Source organism: Saccoglossus kowalevskii, chromosome 15 (genome assembly GCF_978046115.1).
Source record: "Saccoglossus kowalevskii chromosome 15, keSacKowa6.1, whole genome shotgun sequence".
NCBI classification, from domain to species: domain Eukaryota; kingdom Metazoa; phylum Hemichordata; class Enteropneusta; family Harrimaniidae; genus Saccoglossus; species Saccoglossus kowalevskii.
Genome location: NC_140655.1, coordinates 2,881,538 through 2,901,112, shown reverse-complemented (window position 1 = coordinate 2,901,112; position 19,575 = coordinate 2,881,538). Strand labels below are relative to the sequence as shown.

Below are 19,575 nucleotides of genomic sequence, written 5' to 3'. Positions count from 1 at the left end.
AATAAATGTAAAGCAGTTAAAGACGATCCAGATAATCGCATGTACACTCCCTGGCCCAAGCACGGGACAGCCCTAACTATCAGACGGCCTCGATTGCTTGCGTACATCTCATGTTACTATTGAATAACGTGTCTTCTTTGTGAAATTTGGTCACGGTGTATTTTTTTTTTATTCACCCATTTGCGTTATGATACTATCAAATTGCCAAGGTCATTAGAGTTAGCGGGGCGAGCGCTACCGGGACTTCCGGGTAGGGTCATACCAGTTTTTATCCACCCCCGCTTCGGATGGATATTAAGGTTATGACACCCTATGGATTCAAATCCACTATTTAGGTGTCGGATTTTTGTTAACAAACACACCCCCTGGAAACTTTACTGATTTGACGTATACGGATAGATATGTGAAAAAGTTATACCCCTCGGATACACAGAATTTCCCTGTAAAAAGAGGTATAAGACAAGGCGACGGACTAAGTCCATTACTATTCAACCTCTACATAAATGACATCAAACATCATATAGACTTATCTGACAATGATCCACCTACCTTACTAAACAATCACCTTTCATGCCTACTCTATGCTGATGATTTATTAATTCTCTCACAGACAAAACAGGGCCTACAGAATGCTTTAAATGCACTATCTACATACTGCCATAAATGGAAATTAGAGATAAATATAACAAAATCAAAAGTAATCATATTCAATAAATCTGGCAAACTATTTAAAAAAATTAAATTTCATGTAAAAAACCAGAAACTAGAAATAGTATCAAATTATACTTATCTTGGAATTAAACTACATTCAACTGGAAAACTTGACATGGCACAAATAGATTTAAAAAACAGGGATATGAAAGCAAGTTTCAAAATTAAACAATTACTGATTTCTGAAAACAATTTCCCTATAAAAATATATTTGAAAATGTTTGATTCAATCATCAAACCCATTCTTTTGTATTGCAGTGAGATATGGACATCCAACTTCATCAATTCAAAGAAATTTATGTTAGACACCTCTTCTCCAATGGAGAAACTTCATGTGAAGTTTTGTAAATTCTTATTGAAGGTAAACTGCAAAGCAACAAACTTGGCATGCATGCTAGAATTGGGCAGATACCCTCTGATTCTCTCTAGCATAAAGCAAATGCTAAAATATTGGCTTAAAATAAATAAAATGCCCCATAACACACTGGTGGCAGAAGCATTCAGTCTTGGAAACCATTTAGATAGTCAGAATACCCAAAATTGGGTCACCGGCGTTAAAAACATTTTCAATCTACTTGATGTAGATGCCAATGGTGACAATATCATAAACACAGTGTCTGACAAATTAAAAAGTATGTACACTGAACTTGCTAAAAATGAAATGCATGATGACAATAAAGGAAAAAATCATAAAAACAAACTCCGTACATACAGGCTACTAAAAACTGATAATATTTTTGAAAAATATTTAGAAGTTGTTAAAAACCCATCACATAGAGCTACAATGACAAAATTAAGAATCAGTGCGCACGTTTTACAGATAGAAACAGGAAGACACAGCAACATAGATATATCCAATAGAAAATGTCCCATTTGTAAAACTAATGAAGTAGAGGATGAAATACACTTTCTTCTAAATTGTAAATTATACATAAATGAAAGAAACGATATATTCAAAAAATTAAACATACAGCCTAAAAACAATACCAATAGAGAGAAATTAGAAACTCTTCTAAATAACAAAGATGAAAAACTGATTCTCAAAATATCAAAATACATTCACAAATGCTTTCTTATGAGAAAAGAAAATATATAGAGATTGCCAGCTGCCCTGAAAATATAATGCATTCTTACATTTATATGTAAACTATTTATTTACTACTTTGTCAAAGACTTTTTTTTAACAGTTATTTTTTCTTATTCGGTTTTACTTTTATTTATTGTTGTTGTATTTTAAATTTATATTTTCTGTATCTTTTAATCTTTATTGTATGCTAGTCCAGATCTCAATGGAGATAGGTTGACAATAAAGTTATTATTATTATTCACAAAAACAGAACCCCTCAGGGAAAAAAACAGTTTGACTTGCAAGTGGCCTACTTGGGTCTTCTAATTATAAAAAAGAAATTGGTGAATTGGGATGGTATGTTGCGAAGAGCAGTGCAGTTGGAAGGAGTCAATGATTTTTTTGGAGGGGGGGGGGGTCTGCACAACTAGAGTGATGTCATAATATTATGACGTCACCTTGAAAGATGTGTGTGTCCCACATTGTTTTGTGCACCTGATTTGCAAATTGGTCCGAAAATTAGTTGAATGACTTTTGTCATTGGTGTTGATTTTTTTTTATTGTGATATGTCTCTACTAATTGCAATGTAGAAGTACGTTCAACTGAATGGTCAGGTAATTTGCGGATTGATTCACAAATCATGTGTATGAAACAATATGGGGCTCAGTGTAAATGCAAAAATATACATCTAGAGTGCATATATACATGTAGTGTTATATAATAACATTTTTTATTGCTCACAATTTGCTTTATACATAAAAGCAAGCAAGGTCTAATGACTATTGGTAAAACTTTAATACACGGGTTTACTGCTTTGGATTTAAAGGGGAACTAAATAGAGCCTATTTTGGTGTTTGTATTTATCAAGTTAAGTATATTGATTATAAAGGTAAGGTAAGAAAAGCATGATGACGAAATAGTGTCTGATTAAATGTACCGGTGTCTGATTAAATGTACCATAGTTGGCCGAACTGGTGAACTGACTTCTAGTCTAGGTTGTTTCGACTTTTACGTTAATGATCGATCGAGACAGGCATTTTGTTTTGTTTTTTGTCCAACTGTCTAATAAATGCTGTTTCCAGTACTGCACTGTGTGTAGTCGCAAATCGTACTAGGATAAACGAAAACACTAGCTTCCTATAGTAATTCCGCATGAGTTTTATAAGTTCCTAATCGATACTAAAAATATAACCTACCGGAATAAATCGTCCTATTTGTACGTACAAGTTCTCGTCAGATCGCGTGCAGACGACGAAGTGCCGACAATAACAAACTAGCAGACCGTGATAACAGTGCAACTTTATACGTTTATTGCGTAACGATTCCTTCCAACAGTTCACTAACAGGTAGGTAAATACAAGATTCAAATCTCCACGTTTGCTGTATAAGCGAAGTGATAAACTGTCTAAATCGAAGAGAAACCATAAAACTACTATGCAGCCGTCCAGTCTTGTAAACAAACTGTTGAGTTCTAGAACAGCTGCCAATAGGAGCACCCCTAACTAAATGTGATTTCACACTAACTACGCTATATTTGGAACACTTAGGTATAGTAAAAAATACAATTCAAGAAACGTATAACGCAAAACCAGACAACTGTCATAGTCCTTTAAATTGGCGGCTACACACCAGCCCCTAAATTGGTAATATGTATAATGCATATAACAATTTCTACATACTTATACATTAAGACGCCAATAAATCACTCTAAAGGTCTAAAGACGCATTTCAAATAAAGTTTGATAAAGTACACATCAAGTGGCTATTCAATAAGGTATATACCAACAAAGCAATTCGATAAAGTACATAAAACAACAATTCGAAAAATCTACTTAATTAATTTGAACAATTATAATAAAAACAACATCAAATCTTCTTATTGATTGTAATCTTCTTTTCATCACACTGGATCTCTCCAGACTTCACCAAATATGCCATCTAATATGTAGGTCCTCTTCATAGGACTCCTAGACAATGTCAATACCAACCAACGCTGAACACAGTGAATTAACTTTCACTGTTTGAGATCAATGTTATTTACTCTGCCTCCAATAACATGCAGAGTTTGTTGTATGGCCGTTCCAAGACATTATGGTTAGTCTTGACCAACACTCGCCGCACCACTCCCTTATGGTCAGGCATTACTTCAACAATTCTGGCCATAGGCCACACACATCTTGGAGTGTTCATATCTTTGATTAGCACCACATCCTCTACCTTCAAGTTCGGATGGGTTTTCAGCCACTTCTGTCGTTCTTGTAGGGAAGGCAAATACTCCCTTACCCAGCGATGCCAAAACAAGTCTGACATGTATTGGATTTGCCGCCATCTACGTCTAGCATACATATCATGCTTTCCAGTCAGGCAAGGAGCTAAAGCCGTGGACTTCATTGTGAGCAGCATGTTAGGTGTTAACGCTTCCAAATCTCCAGCATCTTCAGAAGGCTTTGTGATTGGCCTACTGTTTATTATCTGCTCAACTTCACAGAAGAATGTCTGCAGACCATCGTCATCTAATTGTTGCTGTTTTGTAATTTCTTGCAAGATTTGTCTGATTGTGCGAATCTGTCTCTCCCAAACCCCACCAAAGTGAGAACCGGAGGGAGGATTGAATCTCCAGTCTATTCCCTTCTGTAGTAAGAACCCATTAATTTTCGACTGGTTCCAATTCTGCAATTCTTCTTTCAGCTCTCATTGTGCTCCCACAAAGTTGCTACCATTATCTGACCTAATTAGTTTCACAGCACCTCGCCTTGCAATAAATCTTCGTAATGCATTGATGAATGAATCAGTGCTCAACGATTCTGCTTTCTCTATATGTACTGCCCTCACAGGTAAAAACAGCTCCATATCTTTTCACGATACCATGTTTCTGTTTCACTTCAATTGGCCCAAAGTAGTCCAAACCTACACGGGTGAATGGTGGGTCATTCGCCTCCAGTCTGTCTGATGGCAAGTCAGCCATTTTTTGTTCACCAATTCTGGCTCTATACCGTCTGCATGTCACACAATTATGAATCAACTTTCTTGTTGCTGAATTGGCATTTGGAATCCAATATTTCTCTCTCAACTTGGACAATATATATCCTCTTCCGAAGTGTCCACCTGATTCATGAATTTCACGAAGTATAAGCATCGACACATGTACTCCCTTCGGCAGAATTAGTTGATGCTTTGATTCTTCTGCCATCTTCGCTTGACATAGTCTTCCCCCGACCCGCAACAAACCATCCTCTCCAAACACTGGATCTAGCTTGTATAATGTGGCTACTTCGCTTTACCATTTTTTTTGCACTTCTCACACTATGTATTTCTTCACCAAATGCTTCTTGTTGAACACAGTTAATAATCACATGTTCAGCTTCTTGAAGATCTTGAACAGTGATACCCGTTGAAAAGTTATCTTGCTCGTTCCTGCAATGTTTCAACAACGCCTTCTTTATCTTCAAGATCCATGATACTGCTCGCTTTAGTTTGTACCAACTTGAATACCGCTCAAACAACTCATTAATTAGCTTCTCTGAGTCATTGGTAGATACTGCATTCACAATCACATGTTTTTTGACCTCCAGATCTCCATCTTTCAGTTGCATATCGCAAGATCTAACAGGCCACTGGTCTTGTGTTTCCCAAACTAATTCAGGTCCGGTACTCCATCTCTGGCTTTTCAGAAACACCTGAATTGACTGCCCCCTGGAACCATCATCTGCTGGATTATGACTAGTGTTGACATAGGACCATTGGTCTGGATTGGATGCTTCATGAATCACAGCTACTCTATTGGCTATGAAGGTATGAAACCTTGCAGTCTCATTCTTGATATACCTCAACACAGTCATGCTATCAGTCCAATAGTGTGTCGAGTCAAATTGGATGTCCAATTCCTTCTTGATCAGCTTATCCATACGAACAGCAACTGTGGCGGCTGACAACTCCAAACGTGGTATAGTGACTTGCTTGAGGGGTGTCACTCTTGATTTACCCATGATGAAAGAACAATGTATTTGGCCTTCTTCATTTATCATCCTCATATAGGACACAGCACTATAGCCTAAATTACTCGCATCGGAAAAATGATGCAATTGCGTTTCTACTGGTGTGCCAAAGTCATTTGGCTTAATACATCTCCTGACTTCAAAATGTTCTCCTAATTTGGGCAAGTTGTACAGCCATTCTTGCCAACGCTTTTGATGTTTATCAGGAATCTCTTCATCCCATCCAAGCTTCTGTCTACACAAATCTTGCAGTATTATTTTGGGTCTCAAAACAGCAGGTGCAGCCAAACCCAAGGGGTCATAAATCGAGCTTACAAGACTTAATATCCCTCACCTTGTTGCAGGTTTTTCCTTGTATTTATTCTGGAAACCAAAGGTATCAGCTTCAACATTCCATTCACAACGGGATATAAGGCCGCTGGGGGCGGACGTGTATATACCGCGAGATTTTAACGATATTTTGCGAGAATTGTACGTGCACGCGCATTGTCAGCGCGCATGGTACCAGACTCGTCGATTGATTTGGGTATTGGATAAATCCCAAATTTCACTATGATAATTTATTTTCGAAATTGGTTATGAGACTGTATAACATCCTTTGGTAACAAGGACATACCTTTGTGGAAAGGTGTGAGCAGAGACAATGCAACGGTGAATGCATTTTCCTATGTTGGTGAGTATTTTTTGATAAATTTATTCGATGTAGCGACAAATTCATTTTCACCCACCATCAGTTTTGATCATATAATTTACAATTATGATTTTTAAACCACAAACCGAAACGATACGTTTGTATTCAAGTAAACAACGGTGTTGTTTGTGCAGTACTGAGCTAAATGGCCGCCTTTTGAAAAAGTTAGACGGATGCCGGGGACGGGTGTTATGTTTCATTTTGCGGATCCCGGTGGTCAGTCAACGTGTACAACGGACGTTACATACGCACACTCGCTGCACCAGTGTTCGTAAACATGTATATGTGTGAATGGGTTAGGTTTCGCACCTTTTGTTCTAGTTTAAATGTCTGAAAATAGGAAAACAAATGATATTGTAAAGTCTAATTCGTTTTTGAATGCCTGGATTCGCGATTATGCGTGGAAATAAAAGAACTGGGTCCGCGCGCTGAGACCACGTCTACTTTTGTGACTGATTTAAAATGTCTGTTGTTTTGCAAGTGTTTATTTTTTATCCGTTTAGATAAACTAAAACATGTGGTATTTTCCTATCCAAATATTTTAATAAACTCCTCACAAAAAATTATTTTATTTTAAAGACGGACAATCAGCCCAGTGCCGTGTTTGAGTACGTCAATGCGTACTGAAATGTTATTTATTTACAAAGAATTCAAACAGGGCGCGCAGCAATATTAACAGTATAGCGTTCTGTTTACATTTGTGCACTGAGTTATGATTTATGTGATTCAATCATATTAAGACTGCCATATGGTATCTTCAATATTTTAATACTTTAAACATTGTTTCTTCTTTTTCAGTTACTGTACAGAAGCCATACCTCTACATGTTATTTGTCAACTGAATGACATGTATTTGAAGTGCATACCATATATTGAAATGACGAACATAAACATTTTGGACTTTGAAGTCTGTCAGTTGAGCTGACTATAATGACATCACAGAAAGTGGCGGTGAAATGTCCCTGCCGATTTGTTCAATCTAGTTATCAAAGAACTCATTATATTTCTTTTCTGATGAAAAGATAAACCTGATGTTCAAGTATGCTGGTCTACAAATTGCCACCAAAACATACAAAAATGGATGGACCTCAAAGATAATGATACACAATTAGGACAAACCCTTTTGTTATTACCTACTCTCAGCGAAGTGAAAAAATGAAAAATTATTGATTCTATAATGAATTAATTAAATAATATTAAAATGTTTCGAACTACATGTATTTCAAAATTGTGTTATTTGATAACAGCTATGCCAAAAAAGAATAACAGGTTCAACATTGGTAAGTGGGCTGCAAGGAAACTGTTATTCACCGAGATGCAGATCTCTGGCAATGCGAGTGTTCATGAGCTACAGAAACAATTGGATGAGTGTTCTGAGAAATCAAAGCGTTTGAAACATGAAAAGGAAATTGCTGATAGATCCATAACATCTCTTAGAACTGATGCTGCTGAAGCACAGAGAAGAAAACTGTCTTTGGAAAAGAAAATAAAAAGACGCAATAAAAAGGTATGTTCATTTTAAACTATATTTGAGCATATTGCATTTTGTAGTTCATGTGTCCTAGTATTAACCAGCTGTATGCTAAATTACACCATAATTTAAATTATAGTTGTCATACTGTTAGTGTTTCCTTTGGGTTTAAAAATGTTTTTGTACACAGCTGGTATTTTTTGTTTTGGAAAATTTGGCTATTTATTTAAAAATGTATTACGGTTATTCAAATGTGTCTATTACAGTCAAATGTGCCATTTCACTGCAAAGGTAATCCATCATTTTATGAATTGGTCATTGTAATATATAGCAGTGAATTTGAAAAAAAAAATTGTGCAGTCGCATTGGATAAGTAATTTTGTTATAGAAAATATGAAGCAAGTTTTTGAAACTCATCTATTATTAGTACTCCTATTTAGCTAATCAACAGTTTAAATGGCAATATTTTAATCCCAAGGATTGCACTTGATGTTTATTTGTATGGAATTCCCTTGGCAGTTTGTAAGCTACGGTTTAACTTTCTCTCTTTGTAGTGACATACATTTAGGAATTAATATTTATCTTTATGAGTAAACTGACAGTGATCATATTAGCACATACACAATATTGACGTGTTTGCATATGTTGTGATTGGTGTTATGCAGTTTCTTTAATAACTATGGTAACATAAGTAATTATGCTGAACCACACTTTTTTTTATTTTCAGTGTGAAGAATTAAGAAACACGTGTACAAAATTGAATGTTCAAAGTAGTACATGCTTAAAGCCAAGTATTTGTGATGAACACAACAGTGACCACTTGCTCCTATCTCGTAAGCAGGAACTAAGGCGTCGAAAACAGACATGTGATATACTAAAAGGTGTTCATGGAAATGATGACCAGGACAGTGATTGTGTTCCCAAACCAGTTATTGATGGTTTATGGACCACCTTTGTCAATAAATGCCCTACAGAAATTATGCCAGGTTATTTTTCAAAGTCCCCAACTGTTATGAAAAAGGTTTTACCCAAAATCACATCCCCCATCAGTTGCATGAACACCAGACATGAAATAGAGTTAGAAAAAACACTAACAAGGTCAGTTTATAGTTTAGCCACGCTCTATCAGGGTGGACTGATATCAAAACGAAAATATAACAGCGTACGCAAGAATCAGTTATCTTATATTAGGTCACTGAGGTATTCTAATCCTATGACTATGATAGCAAGTATACCAATACTACCATACAGATCTGTAGTATCCTATATGAAGTCAGTAGTTAAACCACATACTGTGGATATTGGCAGTGGGATAAAGGGTAAGAAAAGAAACTTGGAGGATCTTTTAGTCGCACTTGGTAAACTGTATCTAACTCTTGAAAGCTCACTAGATGGATTTAATTTAAATTGGTTTGATAAAAAAAAAGGTAATTTTCAGTTTGCAGTTGGTGCTGATGGAGCACCATTTGGCAAGTACGGACAATCAACATCTTTTTTGGTCTCAATTTTGAATTCTGGACATCGCGTTGCTAGTTGCGACCACAATTTCCTTCTTGTTGGTGCAGAATGTAAAGAAGGTCACCCTACTTTACTAGAATATACTAAAACATTAAAAAAAGACATATGTGATGTGGAAAAGAAAGTTTTTGAAATTGATGGAATTTCATGCTCATTTAGTATTGGTTTGTTACCATGTGATCAAAAATGGTTTGCCACTGCATGCGGCGAATTAAACAATGCTGCAATGTATCCTTCAAGTTATGCAAATGTTAGAAAGGATGAAATTGGATACATTGGAGGTAGTATTGGTACAGATGCAAAATATAATAAATGGCAACCATGGAAATATAGTGAAAGGGTAATGGCTGCCAAGAAAATTGAGATATATAAACAGAAAGTTTTTGATCGCACCAAAATTACAAAATATATAGCCAGTCTGAAATCAAGGCAGGAACATGTACCTTTGTTAGGGGAGTTCATAGACAAAGGTAGACTTGACCCTTTGCATGTAAAAAATAACTCTTGGCAACACTTTAATAAGTACTTGTTTCAGGAAGCCATGGCAAAAACTGATAATAAAATATTGGATAAAGCATTAACAATTGCTGATTTGCCACTAGATTGCGTTTTTATGAAATATTACCAAGCTATTAAAACCCAAGCAAGAGCTGGAAAAGTTGCTTTGAGAATCAGAAAGTGGTTTTCAGAAAAAAGAAAGAAGGGAATTGCATTAGACATGAGATTTACTGGTGAAGATTCTCAAAAATTTGCCTTGAATTTCATGGAGATTATTCTAGCACTGCAATCAGAAAAAGATTCTCATTTGAACACCCTTAAACTGCATGTTTTCAGCTGTTTGGGAGTTTGTTTACGACATATTAGTGCTTTGTCATCAAAATTTGAGATCATAGTTGATGATATTGATGACCTACAGAAATATTGCACCATGTACTTCAATGGATGTGCATTATTTTTGAAAGTTGGATTATGTGAATGGACAGTGGCTTATGTTTTACCATATCACATGAGAATAATTTATGATGAGTTTGGAGTGGGCCTGGGTCTAAACACCACTCAGGGTAGAGAAGCTAAACACTTGAAACTGCAGGGATACTCCAAGTTTACCACAACACAAAACAAATGGGACAAGGTGTTTGAACATGAATTTATTGATATTGTACATTTAAGGCAACAAAATCCAAATCTTGACACTTACAGACATGTTGAATCTGAAGAAATTAAACTTTTGCCTGCTTCTATAATCCACAATGTGGGTAAATGTGTATGTGGTCTAAACAAGGGCATAAATGAACAAAAATGTTGTTTTTGTAGCAATAGTCTTCATGAGGAAGTTGAAAGGTCATTTGAGCTTGGAATGTATACAAACAAAATCAAGAAACTTCTCGAAACCATGAGAAACTGAAAAATATTTTAATTTAATTACTGTATTTGCTCTATTAGTAGCGCATGCTCTAACATAAATAACAGGCGTTTCTATGGTCAAAATGCTAGAGATTTTAATAAATCTGTATACAATGCTTTTCTAATAGAACAAATACGGTTATTATACTTCAGTTTGAGTAGATCAGTACTTGTTCAGACTACGAAAAGTATCTTTGTCAAGCCATAATAATTAACTTCCACAGCTAAAATTGTTTTTAACAATGAATTTTGTATTTCTGCTGAAATTCTGTTTTTAAAATAACTTTGAAAATGATTTTAGAATTCAAAAATGTTAGAATTGTACAATGAATTGAACATTGAAATTTACTTGTTTAAAAAAAAATTGCATGTTTAAAAATAGGTGTATAGTATTTTTACATAATACTGATGAAATTTGTATATTCACATAAAATAAACTTTTTTATCAGTTTTGAATTATGATAATGTCAATGATTTTTTATTGTAAGTTGCATTTTTGAATACTGGTGATAAATAAACACTTTTAAATTTTTAAATTGTGCTTGATTTGTATTGTATCAGTTACAATTTTCCAAAAATTAATTTACCACGCATGCATCAAACTTTGTTTCATTATCGGTCACATGTCGTACATTTGCCTGTCCTAACACCAAATTAGATCTATCACCATATTGGAGTACCGTATTAGAAATAAAGCAGGTGTACATGTAATTACTAGTGTTGTCATTTACATTCTCTTAACTGAAGTGAAAATGAACAACATTATTATTATAATCCTACTAAACATATATGCACTTCTATTGGAGGTGTGCTTCTAGTGGAGGAAATGTGGTATCCAAATTTCCCTACAGCGCAGATTGTGGTTGTAAAATGACGATAGTGAAAGGGTTAATGAAGGGAGCATAATGAATTTCTGAATGAATTAGAAACCACCCAAACACCTGCATGTCACTTGCTTTAACCTCGTAAGCCTTGCTGTACACATGCTAACTATTTCATTTTTGATTTTGCACCTGTTTACCAAACCTTGGTTTATATTTATTAACCACACTCAAGAACAAGGTCTAAAAGTTGTTCACAATCTTGTAATTATGTACCAGCAATCATTGTGGGTACTTTACATTTATTTGTTAAGTTGATAAATTTATAACATTATGGATGAATCATAGTCTTTTTAAACAATAATACTACCCCCTACTTGTAATTATAATAGTAGTGGTGATATGTCCAGCAAGCATTGTGGGTATTTACATCCTTTTGTAAAGTTGATAACTCAATAACTTCCATAGCATAGATATACTTGGACGTGGCTATTTTTAAAAAAATTCGGAGACATGTTTTAACCAACTTAAGCCAAAATACCTATTTTGCTAGGAATTTGAGGTGCCCTCCTATCAGGTGGGGTGGAGGGGGAACACCCTCTGACCTCAAATGGATGGTCCTCAGGAAAAAACAAAACAAAATTTGTTAATTATAAACAGTTCCATACTTTATTCTGTTAAACATACAGAATGACGTTGTTTAGCAGTAATGTATCAATGTTAGTTTCTAGACATGTTGCGGAAATCCGTGTTCATTATAGACTCTATAATGAAATGAAATTGTCATTTTTTCACTTCGTTGAGAGTATGTAATAACAAAAGGTTTGTCCTTGTTTATCATTATCTTTGAGGTCCATCCATTTTTGTATGTCTTGGTGGCAATTTGTAGACCAGCATACTTGAGCATCACGTTTATCTTTTCATACATGTAGTAGGTAATAGTATAAACGACCTTGCCGCGCACCCGATCTTCTGCCACGCCGTACAAAGGAAATATAATGAGTTCTTTGATAACTAGATTAAACAAATCGACAGGGACATCTCGCTGGAAGAAACCTCTAAATGGATTACAGCTTGAAGTACGGATACTTAAACGCCTTTCGATGCACGTTTTCCAGTGCTGGATCTCTGAATCATACAAACGTTTTGCTTGAATAAGTTGGTATCGTGGGCGCTTCCAAGAACTGTTGCTGTATTTTAAGACCAATGCATCAGACAACTTCGTCATTTCGTCAAGATACTGACAGGCAGTTCTGTCGCCATTTTTCGAATACCTATGCTTGGTACTTCTTAAAAATGCCACCACTTTCTGCGACGCCGCCAAGAATGCCATATTGAAGCAGTTGCGCGTACATGCCACATACACTACTGATTGCGCGCGAAACGCGCTTTGAACGCGCACTCTAAAGTCTCGCGGTCAAAGGTTAAAAGTCCCACTTAGTCTTTGTTATGCCCCGTAGTGATTTCATGCCTAATGCTCTTTCAGTCGGCAAGTTGTCACTTTCTAAATCTATATCTTTCACTTCCAGTGCTCTTTCACTTTCAGGTATTGATTCCAACAACTGTCGCTGATTACTAATCCATTTAGTTAGCCTAAACCCTCCTTTATTACAGGTGTCTATCAGTTTAGCAGCTAGTATCTTTCCTTCATTTATGGTTGCAACTGATTTGAGTAAATCATCAACATAGAAGTTGTTGTTTATCGTCTTAGTGACTATATTGCTGTCAGTATCTGTATTATCTGCTGCTGTTCTCTTCAATGCATGATTAGCACAGCTCGGTGAAGATGTTGCACCAGATATGTGGACTTTCATTCTATACTCAGCCATTGGTTTAGTAGTGTCACCCTCTGGCCACCATAGGTAGCGTTGAAAATCCATGTTTTCTTTAGGTACTGCAACTTGGGAAAACATGGCCTCTATGTCTGACATCAATGCTATGGGCTCCAGTCGGAACCTTGAAAGTACTCCTAGCAAAGAATTTGTTAGGTCAGGTCCTTGCAACAGCATCTTATTTAATGATGTGCCCCGAAACTCTGCTCCACAATCAAATACAACTCTTAATTTCTGTTTCTGAGGATGACGGACAGCATGGTGTGGAAGATACCACAATCTTCCTTCTTCACCCCATAATTCCTGGTCCGGTACCTTCTCAGCAAACCCTTTAGCGATAACACCCTCCATGAACTGTGAATATTCACTGCGATATTTGGTATCGTTTTCCAATCTTCTTTTGAGTTGTTTTAATCGCTGCTCAGCTACAGATCTATTATTTGGCATAACCACATGATGGTCACGAAATGGTAATGGCACTTGATAGTGACCATTGACGAGCTTTGTTTCTGCTTCCATAATGGCTATAAACTTCTTGTCTTCAATAGAATTCTCAGGTTTGTCGTCAACTGTTCTTTCACTAAATTCGTGATTGAAGAAATCTGCTAATTGTTGTTCCATTGGTGGCCCTATTTGAATTCGACCAACTGATGCTTCTGAGACATAACCATCTATTTCTTCTCCAGCCCCCATAAGGGAACCATTTACAGCCCATCCCAGCAAGGTACGAATGGCATAGGGTTCATCGCCTTTGCTATTGATCACATCCCATGGCTCAAAAGCCTCTGGTACATTATTACCAATTAAGAGGCCTATGTCTGCATCAATACTGTCAAGGTGTACGTCCTTCAGGTGAGACCAACCTGAAATGTCCTCTTGCTTCAGGATGTCGTCCTTTGACACTGGTATTTCGTCCTGTGTGTAAGTAGCAGGTAGTTGGATGATATGTTTTCCTTTCAAGTCCATGACTTCAAGGCCTTTAACTATGTAACTTTCTGACACTTTGCTTCCAGATATGGTTCGCAAAGTAAGTTTGGTCCTCTGACCACCAACATTCAGTTGTCGTCTAATCGCATTAGTACAAAACACAGCATCACTAGCATTGTCCATAAAAGCATACGTCTGTATGTATGTTCCTGTGGATTTACACCTCAGGCCTACTGGTATGATCACTGGTTTTCCCATATATCTTTTAGACTTCACTGCTTGACAATCAACATCAATACATCCAACTGAGGTAGATAAGCTCTTTTCTTCAGGTTTGTCTCTTTTCTCGTAGTGCAGTACTGTAGGATGCTTCAACTTGCATATTTCACATGTCAACTTTCTAGTGCAGTCCTTCACAAGATGTTTGGAGTTCTTCAGACATCCAAAACACAACCCTTTAGCCTTAACCAACTGCATTTTGTCTTTGTAGGCTTTATTTACAAATACCTTCATTGTAGTATGTTGTGTGTCTTCTCTGCACAGCACAGGCATGTGTCATTGACTTTCTGTTCAGTACTTCTGCAAATGCTGAATGTTTCTTTCTTTGATCATTAGATCTCCAATTATACTTCTTATCCTTCTCCTTTGTCTGTGTACTATTTAGCTCACCAAATATGACATTCGTCATGATTTTAGCTTCTTGGTTGACATACTCCACCAAATCTCTGAACTGAATTGGTCCATGTTGCAGAATATCATATGATTTTCTTCCCCAGCCCTCTCACATTTTGTATGGTAATTTGCTGACCAACATCTGCAGGTTTCTGTGATGATCGAGTTCTTTCAAGTGTGCTTCACCCTTCATAGCATTATCGCATTTTGTTAAGAAAAGTGCGAAGTTATTAAGACCAGTCTTGTCTTCCGACTTCACATCAGGCCATTGCTCCGCTTGTGTAGTATATGCTCTGGCTACTACATGTGGATTGCCATACTTCTCATCAAGCAGTTTTTGACTCCCATGTGCGAAGCACATAATGGGAGTCTTTGCAGTTAGTGTGTCTGTGTGTGTGTGTATGTGTGTGTGGGTGTATGTGTGTGTGTGTGTGTGTGTATGTGTGTATGTGTGTATGTGTGTCCGACTGTTCCACTGCTATCTCAAGAACCATACATTGGTTTTTGATGAAACTTGGTGCATAGATGCTCTGGGCCAATGCGCAGATTTGATTAGGTTTTGGTAAAAATCCATGCTCGTTAATTACCTAATTTGCATGATAATTAGCTGATTTTTAGCTGTTCTATGACTGTTCCACTGATATCTAAAGAACCACTCATTGGATTTTGATGAAACTTGGTACATAGATGCTCTGAACATATGCGAAAATTTGATTAGTTTTTGGTAAAAATGCGTGCATATTAATTACCTAGTTTGCATGATAATTAGCTGATTTTTAGCTGTTCCATGATTGTTCCACTGATATCTAAACAACCACTCATTGGATTTTGATGAAACTTTGTACATACATGCTCTAAACTAATGCTAGGTTTTGATTAGTTTTTGGTAATAATCTGTGGATACTAATTACCTAATTTGCATAATGATTAGTCAATTTTCGGTTTTTCCACTGATAGCTCAAGTACTAATCATCACATTTCAATGAAACTTGGTACATAGATGTCATATGACACTGCACAGACCTGATAGTTTTTATGGTAATATCAGTACATATTAATTACCTAATTTGCATAATTAATTATTTTTCAGCATTTGATATAAGTACTAATCATCACATTTCAATGAAACTTGGTACATAGATGTCATATGACACTGCACAGACCTGATAGTTTTTATGGTAATATCAGTACATATTAATTACCTAATTTGCATAATTAATTAATTTTCAGCATTTGATATAAGTAGTGAGCATTACATTTCAATGAAACTTGGTACTTACATACTCAAGGACTATGCAGAGATTGATTGTTTCCGATAAATATTTGTGCATATTAATCACCCAATTTGCATAATTAATTAATTTTCAGCTTTTCCACAGGTATCTCAAGTACTAATCATCACATTTCAATAAAACTTGGTACATAGATCCTTTAGAACTATGCAAAGACCTGATTAGTTTTAGGGCAAATAATTGTGCATATTAATTAACTAATTTGCATAATTAATTTTCAGCTTTTCTACTGATATCTAAAGTACTAATCATCACATTTCAATGAATCTAGAATTATGCAAACCCAATTAATTTCCGGTAAATATTTGTGACTATTAATCACCTAATTTGCATAATTAACCAACTTTCACACTGATATCTCAGGTACTAAACATCACATATCAATGAATGTACATGGATGCTGTAGGACAATAGACAGACCTGGATAAATGTGGGTTAAAATCTGTACATATTAATTACCTAATTTGCATAATTAACCAATTTTAAGCTTTCACACTGATATCTAAAGTACTAATTATTCCATTTCAATGAAACTTAGTACAAAGATCCTTTAGGACTATGCAGAGACCTGATTAGTTTCAGGGTAAATAATTGTGCATATTAATTACCTAATTTGCATAATTAATTTTCAGCTTTTCTACTGATATCTAAAGTACTAATCATCACATTTCAATGAATCTAGAATTATGCAGAGACCCAATTAGTTTTTGGTAAATATTTGTGCATATTAATTAACTAATTTGCATAATTAACCAATTTCCAACTTTCACACTGATATCTCAGGTACTAATCATCACATATCAATGAATGTTTATACATGGATGCTGTAGGACAATAGACAGACCTGGATAATTGTGGGTTAAAATCTGTACATATTAATTACCCAATTTGCGTAATTAACCAATTTTAAGCTTTCACACTGATATCTAAAGTACTAATTTCCATTTTAATGAAACTTAGTACAAAGATGCTCTAGGACAATGTACAAACCTAATTAGTTTGGGGTAAAAATCTGTTCATATTAATTCCCTAATAAGCATATTAATTCATAATTTTTTGGTTCTAATCACATTTCAATTAAACTTGGAGACATAGATTTTCTGTTACATTGTGCAGACCTCATTAGTTTTACACTCAAATCTGGTCATATTAATTTTCTGATTTGCATATTAATTAGTTTTCAGCTAAGTAATTTCGAATTATATTTAATGTGTCTCCAATACTCTCAGCACATGGGAGTTCTTTCTAAGCTTTCTTTGATCTGGCCTTGATACAACCTTCTGCAGGGTCCATGTGGATACAGCTACTTACAATTTCCTTTGGCTCATTTTCAGTATATTGTTCTAAATAATAAAGTCTATCTTCAGGGTCATCTGTTTTTGCTTCTATTCCATGCTTAAATGCACGTAAAAATTGCTTGAATTTCAATGAATCACCGCGGAATGTCGGTATTTGTTGTGGTGGAAGACTAGCACGCTTGTTGTGATCTATAAGCAACTTAGTCATCTTGTTTTGTTGTTGTATTATGGCTGAGAAGTCTTGCTCAGATGAACCATGACTAACACTGCTACTGGATCCTATATTACTGCCAATGTTGGTTAGCTCTGAATTGTGATTTTGTTGAGTCCGATTGTTGTGTGGTTGCAGTAATGGATGACCACCATCGTCTTCACCACCATCTTCATACTGTTGGTACACTTCAATTTTTGCATTTTGTGCAGCAATCTCTGTTTCAAGCTCCAACATATCTCTTTTCTTTCGTAACTGCATTTCCTGCTCTTCCAATAACTGACGTTCTTTCAGTACAGCAGCACGAGCCACGAGTTCAGCCTTTTTAGCCATAGCACTAACTATAGATGCATTACTCTTAACACTGCTTGTACAACTATGGGATGAGATCCCACTACCAGAAATTGTTTTTTGTGTTTTCTTGTAACCACTGCTGCTCACTTGTGAAACACTGTCAGATGGTTTAACATCTACCTCATCTGTGAAAATTCCATGAGCCTCACTTTCTTGCAGTCATGTGCCAATGTATTGTCTGAAGCGGTCAAATTCATCCAACCGTGGTAACATCCACTCATCATAGTCCTTGTGACGTTCTTCTGGTTCCAATATATCTTGGTACTTGTCGTCAGCTTGCCTGAGATTTTCATAAGTCAATTCCCATTCCTGTAATCTCTTTCTCACTTCAAGTGCATTAGTTCTTTTCTTGATTAAGACTTTAATTTGATTTATCTTTTCGGTTATCTTACCGCAGAAAGCTGACCTAGAAGCCCTTAGTTGCCTTTTCTCTTCTTCTGTGTACTGTTCTGTCTTGGTGGATATACGTTTTTCATCAGGTTGATTGAGTGAGGCCCCGTCTAAACTCATTTTGTTGGTTTAACGTTTTTTTTTTTTTCTTACAATGGAATACGGAATAAGAATTCAAAGTTATCAATCCGGTTCTTAGTTGAACTCACAAGATTGTTAAAATATATTACAGCATATCCTGGTTAGTACAAAAGCTCCACTGCCCGCTGCTTGCAACTATACTTTCTTCAGCGCTTATCGGTGTAGAAAGCCCTAACCCTACTTTTCAGCTACGGACGTTCACTGGATGCAAATTATTGCCGCGTGAAGGTGCCGTATACCAGTATTCACTTCACTAATACATACAACAATGAGTTCATAAAAAATAAACAATGAATATATTTCGTTGTCCCGTTATCGTTCAGAATATCTGTACTCGTCTTGTCCGGTTATCGTTCAGAATATCTGCACTAAGTAGTTTTATCTTAATGTAGTCGCAAATCGTACTAGGATAAACGAAAACACTAGCTTCCTATAGTAATTCCGCATGAGTTTTATAAGTTCCTAATCGATACTAAAAATATAACCTACGGGAATAAATCGTCCTATTTGTACGTACAAGTTCTCGTCAGATCGCGTGCAGACGACGAAGTGCCGACAATAACAAACTAGCAGACCGCGATAACAGTGCAACTTTATACGTTTATTGCGTAACGATTCCTTCCAACAGTTCACTAACAGATAGGTAAATACAAGATTCAAATCTCCACGTTTGCTGTATAAGCGAAGTGATAAACCGTCTAAATCGAAGAGAAACCATAAAACTACTATGCAGCCGTCCAGTCTTGTAAACAAACTGTCGAGTTCTAGAACAGCTGCCAA

The 19,575-nt window shown here is 36.0% G+C and overlaps 5 protein-coding genes across 5 annotated transcripts in view; 2 read left to right on the top strand and 3 right to left on the bottom strand.

The window, feature by feature from the left end:
* Positions 1–19,575, top strand: part of LOC100375206 (nucleoside hydrolase-like) — a 40,770-nt gene that overhangs the window by 3,437 nt on the left and 17,758 nt on the right. The gene's annotated exons all lie outside the window — the stretch shown is intronic.
* LOC146733864 (uncharacterized) lies at positions 3,816–4,743 on the bottom strand. Its single transcript, XM_085490786.1, has 2 exons — positions 4,579–4,743; positions 3,816–4,409 (listed from the first exon to the last, which is right to left on the bottom strand). The coding sequence occupies exons 1-2, from the start codon at positions 4,741–4,743 to the stop codon at positions 3,816–3,818; spliced, it is 759 nt and encodes a 252-aa protein (XP_085346912.1).
* On the bottom strand, positions 4,898–5,764 carry LOC146733863 (uncharacterized). The gene has a single exon (XM_085490785.1). It carries the CDS (start codon positions 5,762–5,764, stop codon positions 4,898–4,900), a length of 867 nt encoding a protein of 288 aa, XP_085346911.1.
* Positions 7,714–11,111, top strand: LOC144344810 (uncharacterized). The gene is made up of 2 exons (XM_085490784.1): positions 7,714–7,971; positions 8,663–11,111. Exons 1-2 carry the CDS (start codon positions 7,714–7,716, stop codon positions 10,856–10,858), a joined length of 2,454 nt encoding a protein of 817 aa, XP_085346910.1. The 3' UTR covers positions 10,859–11,111.
* On the bottom strand, positions 13,103–14,950 carry LOC146733862 (uncharacterized). The gene has a single exon (XM_085490783.1). The coding sequence runs from the start codon at positions 14,948–14,950 to the stop codon at positions 13,103–13,105; it is 1,848 nt and encodes a 615-aa protein (XP_085346909.1).

What these genes read in the sequence shown, in the direction of transcription:
- LOC146733863 (XM_085490785.1), bottom strand. Translation starts at nt 5,764, where the DNA reads ATGGGTAAATCAAGAGTGACACCCCTCAAGCAAGTCACTATACCACGT.
- LOC146733862 (XM_085490783.1), bottom strand. Translation starts at nt 14,950, where the DNA reads ATGAAGGTATTTGTAAATAAAGCCTACAAAGACAAAATGCAGTTGGTT.
- LOC144344810 (XM_085490784.1), top strand. Translation starts at nt 7,714, where the DNA reads ATGCCAAAAAAGAATAACAGGTTCAACATTGGTAAGTGGGCTGCAAGG. An exon ending in TAAAAAGACGCAATAAAAAG is followed by an intron (nt 7,972 to 8,662) that starts GTATGTTCATTT and finishes TTTTATTTTCAG; the next exon opens with TGTGAAGAATTAAGAAACAC.
- LOC146733864 (XM_085490786.1), bottom strand. Translation starts at nt 4,743, where the DNA reads ATGGCTGACTTGCCATCAGACAGACTGGAGGCGAATGACCCACCATTC. An exon ending in CATATAGAGAAAGCAGAATC is followed by an intron (nt 4,410 to 4,578) that starts GTTGAGCACTGA and finishes TTCTTACTACAG; the next exon opens with AAGGGAATAGACTGGAGATT.